We start from the raw sequence: 8,305 nt of genomic DNA, 5'->3' as shown, positions 1-8,305 counted from the left end.
TGCTGTTATCAATGGGATTGCAGCAGTCAAGACATTTGCGCTGAATTAACAGCATTCCTCCACTCTCCTTAGTGTGTTATTGGCACCCTCTATCTGCAGCCTGTTGGCATAACCACTACATTCCACATACTGCAATGCCGCCACCCCCCCACCCACCCAACCCAACCACCACCACCACCACCACCCCCCCCATTCTCCACCAGCAATCACATTAACAGCAAACTACTAATGACAGAGGCTGAAACTTGCAGAAGAATGTTGGTTGGTATAGTTTTACTTGAGTAAAAGGAGATTAGATGCTTGCATGCAAACTGTCACATTTCCCTAACCCTCTGTTTCTCTCTCTGCCAGTATGTGGCGTTTGGGTCACTCTTCTTCATCCTCCTCTCCATCTCCACTTTCTGCCTGGAGACCCATGAAGCCTTTAACACAATCTACAAACAAAACGGAGAATGTAACCAATGGCAACATGACACATGTAGGAGGTACAGTTGAAGTTTTAGTGGATTGGTTTGTTAGACTTACCATATGTTAAGGTTGACTTAAAAGGTCACTTAAGCAAAATCAGTATTGCTCTTTGATAAAGTTGTGAGATATGTTAGAGAAAGAATTAAAAAATGAATGAAACAGAAGGGCTTGAGATATCCTAATTTTTAGTCTAGTCATCCTGTTGACAATTTATCTCTTATGAGCAAATAGATACAAAGCATCCTATTTTTGCTATAGCCCTATCTATGATAAGGTAAAAGCATCCGAAGCTCCTTAAATTATCTTCCTTCCAAAGCCCCAAATGTCCAAGAGAAAACGCCCTGATGTCGTGTTGTTTCACATGTGTTGGTTTTTAGATGCATCGTTGCTCCATAAACACCTCGAACACTTTGATCATTGTTCAGGTCTATTTAGTTTTACATTAGACTATATTTTTAGTAATTATAGTTTATAGCTTATAGTATATAGTTTACTACACTTATTTCTCAGGGACCATGACCAGAAAACATGAACCTCATATTAAGAGAGAAGATAAGTATACGTGATGGAGGGGGTCAGGATCACCCTAATACGAGTTATGTATTTTTATTGGACAGAGTTTATTTACACCCATTAGTGATGTGCAGATTGCAGTTATATCTGCGTGCACTATTAACAGCTGATGGGTTGCAAGTGAGTTAAATAATGTATAAAATATGATGAAATTATTGTGGATACAGATGACATCAGAGCTGATCAGTGCATCACTTACTCCCATACAAGAGAGGAATTGCTAAAGAAAATGTACAAGAAGTACAGTAAGTGAAAAACAGTGGGACTATAAAGCATAAACGCATATAACAGTTAGATGGTGGAACCATATGTCCAGGGGAACATGGTATTGTGCCTCTGGATATATACCTCATGAATGAATAAATGAATGAGTAAAGGCATGATCAAATTAACTTACCCTTGATTTTTTTTCTTCCACCCTGCAGATAGTGTATGAGGTGGTCACAGATGGCTGGCTGACATATGTGGAGGGCGTCTGTGTCATCTGGTTCACCATTGAGGTGATGCTGCGCGTCATCTTCTGCCCTGATAAGGCAGAGTTCTTCCGCAGCGCCCTTAACATAATAGACTTTGTGGCCATTGTGCCCTTTTACCTAGAGGTAGCGCTGAGTGGCCTCTCCTCCAAAACAGCCAAAGATGTGCTGAGTTTCCTGCGTGTGGTGCGTTTTGTCCGTATCCTGCGTATATTCAAGCTCACCCGCCACTTTGTCGGTTTACGGGTCTTGGGCCACACTCTGCGGGCAAGCACCAACGAGTTCTTGCTGCTCATCATCTTCCTGGCACTGGGCGTCCTCATCTTCGCTACCATGATTTACTACGCTGAACGCATTGGTGCTGACCCAGATGATCCAACGGCTGCAGCCCACACCAACTTCAAGAACATCCCAATTGGCTTCTGGTGGGCTGTAGTGACCATGACCACACTTGGCTACGGAGATATGTATCCCGAGACATGGTCAGGAATGCTGGTGGGTGCCCTCTGCGCCTTGGCTGGTGTGCTGACCATTGCTATGCCTGTGCCCGTCATTGTCAACAACTTTGGCATGTATTACTCCCTGGCCATGGCCAAGCAGAAGCTCCCCAAGAAGAGGAACAAGCACATCCCCCGAGCGCCACAGCCAGGCAGCCCCAACTACTGCAAGCCGGATGCCCTGGCCATGGCAACTGCCTCACCGCACAGGCTGATGGGCAATGTGCTAGGGCCGGGCATGGTAGGATCTGGCAGCATGATGGGTACTGGAGACTGCCCACTGGCACAGGAGGAGATCATCGAGATCAACAGGGCAGGTGAGTGATTGAACAGAATTAAGATCATGTAAAAGTATGTAGTATGTTGAAGTTCCAGTGGGCCTTGAAAGTGTGTTGATATGATGAGGAAAATGAAAAACAGCAGAAAGTACCATNAATGTGCTAGGGCCGGGCATGGTAGGATCTGGCAGCATGATGGGTACTGGAGACTGCCCACTGGCACAGGAGGAGATCATCGAGATCAACAGGGCAGGTGAGTGATTGAACAGAATTAAGATCATGTAAAAGTATGTAGTATGTTGAAGTTCCAGTGGGCCTTGAAAGTGTGTTGATATGATGAGGAAAATGAAAAACAGCAGAAAGTACCATATTTTTATTAAAATGTCCCAGCATGTCAGACTGAATCGGCTGAATTGCTGAGAACAACAGATGTGCTAATGGGAAGCAAAGCAAATCTGTAGAAATCTTTCGTCTCTAGTTTAAATGTATACCCTCAGATTTCTCTCTTAATCCGAGAATCAAACCTCTTGATGGAAATTTCTGATTATTATAATATAATAATCTGTCTCTCAACTGTCAAAAAATTGTTAAAAATGCCCATCATCAGAGCCTGAACTGACATTTTCAAATATGCCATAGGTATTCAACTAAGAAGTACAGATGGGTCACCAATTAAATAAAAACCAACATCAAGTGTTGTAGTAAGTTGTTGTTCCACCACAAGCCACAAACACAGTTTCAATGTGCCTTGGCATTGATTATCCAAGTCTCTGGACTCTGCTGGAGGAGGAACACTCTTCTTCCAAAAAGCTGTTCCCTCATGTGGTGTTTTGATGATGGTGGTGGAGAGCTCTGTCTAACACATTGCTCCAAAATCTCCCATAGGTGTTCAACTTTCAACCGTGAAGGCCACAGCATATGACTCACATCATTTTAATACTCAACAAACCATTAAGTGACTCCTCGTGGCCTGTGAATACATAGTCATCCTGAAAGAGACCACTCTGATGAGGATAGAAATGTTTCATTTTAAAATAAGGGGGATCACTTACAACAACTGTGTATTGATTTGCAGTGACCCTTCCCTTCTAGGGGACGAGTTAACCCAAACCATACCAGCACAATGCGGCCCTACCCCTGACTTTTTTCAGTCCTGCCTAAATAGATATAACTTTCTCAGTTTTAAAACCTGTTTTTAACCCATTCAAAAATCTGATTGTGATATTATATGTTTAGATTGCATATAGGATGCTTGCTTTTTGACACAAAAAAGTGTACTTTACTGTATATCAATTTTCCTATCTGGGATGTTAAAACATTTGAACTGAGAATGACGATAGAACCTTATAATATAATTTCAACAACCAATTGACTAACCCTAACCCTAACCAATGTTATGTTTTACCTCTAACCACCAAAATTTACAATCCTTGAATTTCATTGGACACTGTATATGGCTTGAATTTGATGTGAGCATTGGAATGTGGTTGTTGTTGAACTGTAGAGGTCATTGAAATGCTTGTGTATTGCTACAGGCTTGGACATTGTTTTGGACACAGTTTGTTTTTGGATCAAACATCTCTTTTTCCTTACTTTAATACTTACAGAGCTCCAAATTCTAAAGTTAATAGAGTGGCCTTAACAAAAATAATAATACAAAACAGTCAAAATTTCTCACTTTCTCATCAACTGGAGGTCAGATTTCAAGCACTAAACTGATGTGGGAAGTGTGTATCTAACAGGGTTTGAAGCTGTAAATAACTTACTGCTGTCCTTATTTTCCTTAGAGTGGGGTACACTAAAATAGATTTTAATTTACAACAGGATGCTAAAGCTGAAAAAAACCTTATTACTCTCTCTTGACAATACATCTCTTTCTTCTCCCAGACAGATGCCATACTGCCGAGGTTGACATGTTCTGATAATCCTGGATTGGGTCTTTACAGATTTACAGTATTTTCTGACTGTCAAAACATTGATCCACGCCATCTCATCTTATCTCTGGTCTGCTGTTTTAATGAACATGTCTATCATCTGAATATGGGTGTGTGTGTGTTTGTGTGTGTGTGTGTGTGTGTGTGTGTGTGTGTGTGTGTGTGTGTGTCCACCCCTCTGGTGTGTACCTGAAACTGTTGAACAGTAGGTCATATATCAGATAATATTTGACAGTTCAGCTGAAAACTACAAATTCTGTTTACCCTGTAGCCATCTCCTGATTTAGGCATCTGTTGTGATGGTTTAGGTTTGGGTAAGGAGCTTGGGAATTCATTATGTTAATGAGTGTCGTCACAAAGATAGAAGTTCACGCGTGCGTGTGTGCAGCACAGTTTATATTTCACTTTCTCTCTTCTTCTCTCACTTCTTTGTTTAATCTCTCTCATTCGATGCTGTGTGTGAGTACATGATGTGTGTGTACAGCCTGCCCTGCTGCAGTCTGTTGGTCAAGTGGTCAAGATAACTAAGATACTACTAATGTTCCTTTACACAATCCTCCTCCTTCCTTCTCCTGTCTATGATTCTGTCTTTTCTCTCTTTAATATCACTTTCGCTTTCTAATTGTTTTTCTCCACCACTTCTCTTTTTCCTGCTTGTTTCTCATCTCCTCCCTTGCTTCTCCTTGTCCTCCTCTGAGTCACTCCTCACCAAATCTGGACTTATCTCCTTTTTGCATTTTCATCTCTCTTATGCTCTCAACCTTACCTTCCCCTCTTCTCTTCTTCTTTTACTGTGCCCCCCACTCACCCAACCCCAAGTATCCCCTTTCTCCCTACTTCAAATTGGTATCTCTCTTTTTTTTCTCCTATCAATTATGCCTCTCTTATTTTGTTTGCTGTACCCATTGTTAATGTTTCTCCTTTCATTTCTACCACTTTTTTTTCTTTACCTCCACTGCTGCCCCATATCTCTCCACTACCCATGCATTTGTCCCCTCTCCCAGACTCCAAGCAGAATGGTGACACGGCGGCCAACGCAGCAGCCTTAGCCAATGAGGACTGCCCCACCATCGACCAGGTCCTTGGGGACGAGCGCAGCCCGGCCACCGCGGGCCTTGGTTCCACCACTAGTCGCGAGCGTTACCCACATGACCGGGCCTGCTTCCTGCTGAGCGCTGGGGAGTTCCAGCGCACGACAGACGGGAACGTTCGTAAAGGTAGGAGTGCTGAGGGGTGGAGGATTTGGGTTGGGGGGTCGCCTGATGCATGGTCTTGATTGATTTATACAGATAATGTGAGCAGGCTGAAAAAACATCCACACGGATGTAACAGTCAGACTCCCAAGCAAAGATATCCAATTATACCCATACAGGACAAAATAATAGGAACACCCAACAATATAAAAATGCATTTACTGGTGTTCATGATAATGTCTCGACCCCTCTGCACCTATAGAATATAACTCACACACACAAACACACATACAGCTGTAGCAAAAAGTTGATGCAAAAGCACATGCACACCATACAGATGTCATAAAAATATATTAATTATAAGTGTTTTTCAAAATCAAATCACTGAAGAAGCCCAAATTCTTCATGCTTAGGTAAAATCAACACACATAAACACATATCACATTTCCCCTTGTTCCTCTGTCATTTTGAGTGATGGCTCAGTATCACTCCCTTCAGATCTCTCCCTGTGTCACTAATAACATATCAATGTGCACTGAATGGCATTGATGTTTTGATCCAGTGATTCTGCTCATTCACTCCTTCAAACTGCAACAATAGTAGAATAGGTCCCCTTCATGTATTTATCCTGCATAAGTGCTGCAGAGGTACTGCAGAGGTTGCTGCAGCACTACCATATGCATTGATGTGGAAGTGACTGGATTCACTGTAGTGGAACACAAAACTATTCCTGACAGTTTTTCGTGAGTTGTGGTCAAAGAATTCAATATTCAGATTCTGCACCGAGGTGGATCAACAGTCGCTCATTGGTGTTATTCTATTTTTTTACTGTCAACAAATCCCCAAAATAACGAAAGAAGACTAGCATCAATTGTTTGTTCAAATGGACCTCTAGTCACTGTGTGAATTATGACATTTGTCATGAGCATGATGTGTTGTGATGATGTTATTAGCACCATAAATTCTTGTAGGGAGTAGATTGGGGTGGATGGATGAATTAACAAATTGCTAAAAATAAGTAACCCACGCATTGCTGCTTAATTTCTAAATCTTCCTCTGGACCATAAGTTGTCATTATTCAAACACTTAGATTTTGCTGCTACAAGTGTAGTATCTGTTTCATGCTCAAAACATCTGCAGACAATAGACACTTTACCCACCACCTACCTGATTCTATTCCTGTGAGTGCAGTTTTCTCACAGGTTTCTTTTTAGTTACTATGTATATATGCTGTGCATTTGTTTTTTAAGGAAAAGCTCTGACATATACATTTTTTAAATTAAAGTTACTGATGTATTATATTCATTTGTTCTTGCATTCTTTTTTGGAAACTTCAGTTTCCTTGTGTGCGGTCAGTAAAGTATTCTGATTATAGTATGTCATTTATTCTACATGGACTAACAGATTTAGTCCACAAATGGTTGTCCAGAATTGCTCTTCCAGAGGTCAAAGCAAGTAAACAAAGAAAGTACAAAAGAGTACTGGTATTGCTTTTTTATTTCTTATGCTGATAATTGCTACTTAGGACCTGCGCAAATGTATGGATTGCCTCACCTATAGCTGTACACTATAGTTTTTAACAATCGTTACTGAAATAGGAGGAAATTATTGGGGAGTAAAAGTGTGGGACTGAGGCTTGTCCACACTACTCTGGAGTTTTTGAGCACAGAAAAATTAGACTTTTGGAAACACTGCTAGCCCCATTTTAGTTTGAAAACTCTGGGGTTGTGTTGTAGTCTGGACGGGCAAAAATGGAGACCTTTGTAAACAATGAAGTAGACACCCACGGTCTCTCTCTGATTGGGTCTCATCAGCCTCGACTACCAGTGGTAATGCAACATGAATAAGGAATTACAAGTGTTACTGACCGTGTTGTCTTTGCTAGAATCTGTTGTTAATTTTGCATTTTAACTTTAATCAACTGCCAAGTAGACAATCTGCTTCCTGCTTACACTGGCTCGTGCATGATCAGTGTACATGAATGGTCATGCGATATTCATTTTCAGGTGTGTTAGTATGGATGGAGATCGTTATTGACATGGAAAAAACGGTAACGGTAACGATAAAACGGTCATCTGGACAGAGATCGTTTTCGTTTGAAAACTTTGTTTTTAGATGAAAACATAGTAGTGTGGACGTAGCCCGAACCAAGATAAACTACAGTGTGTGTGTTCATGGTAATGAAGGAACATGCCACAGTGTAACAGTTAGGCTCATTGTTGTATGTTAAATAGTTTTTGGACAAAAATTAAGCCTGTATGGTCCAGAGGAATTAGATATATACGCAAAACTTAGAATCAATTCATTGTTAATTATGGTCTTTTAATGGATTTGATTTGCTGACAGTAAGAAAAATACAAAATCATCCTTTAAAGCTCTAACATCTTACACCTAACTGGAACTTTCTTGCAACATTTTAACGTTACAAATATTTAAATCTGTTTCTGTGTTTCTTATGTACAGTCCAGGTGATATGTGGAAATATTTTTCAGGGCGTTGGATTTTTCGGGACCCACAGACAGAAACAGAAATGGATTTTTTGAAGTAAATGCATTTGACACATTCTTTTTAAACTAAGTTGTTATGGTCATATTTAATATTATTCTACTATTTATAGTCACTGTATCGTCAGGGTTAATGAACAAGACATGCATGCAACAGACATGGTATTATAATGTCTAGGCTAGGTTCTCAGATACTGTGATTTCCTTCTCACATTATCACTGAAGTGAACAGTTATGATGTTATATATGGTATTGTTGTAACCCTTGACCATCAGAACGGAGGGGTAAACATAAACTTTTCTATGTTATCGTGTTTGGTTCAGGAGATATTATGCAAATACATAATAGGCTATCGGAAAGTAAAATGGCCATCATGGCCGCTACA

The 8,305-nt window shown here is 40.7% G+C and overlaps 1 protein-coding gene and 1 pseudogene across 1 annotated transcript in view; both read left to right on the top strand.

The window, feature by feature from the left end:
• Positions 1-2,550, top strand: part of LOC111236252 — a 4,061-nt pseudogene extending 1,511 nt beyond the window's left edge.
• Positions 1-8,305, top strand: part of LOC111236262 (potassium voltage-gated channel subfamily C member 1-like) — a 90,079-nt gene that overhangs the window by 61,637 nt on the left and 20,137 nt on the right. The window contains exon 5 of the mRNA XM_022764932.1: positions 5,228-5,440. Coding sequence (XP_022620653.1) covers positions 5,228-5,440 — 213 coding nt within the window. The remainder of the gene's footprint in view (positions 1-5,227; positions 5,441-8,305) is intronic.

Source organism: Seriola dumerili, unplaced genomic scaffold, assembly GCF_002260705.1.
Source record: "Seriola dumerili isolate Sdu_G_001 unplaced genomic scaffold, Sdu_1.0 BDQW01000609.1, whole genome shotgun sequence".
Lineage (NCBI taxonomy): Eukaryota > Metazoa > Chordata > Actinopteri > Carangiformes > Carangidae > Seriola > Seriola dumerili.
Note: the sequence above shows the minus strand (reverse complement) of the source record. Positions and strands in the feature narration are given on the sequence as shown.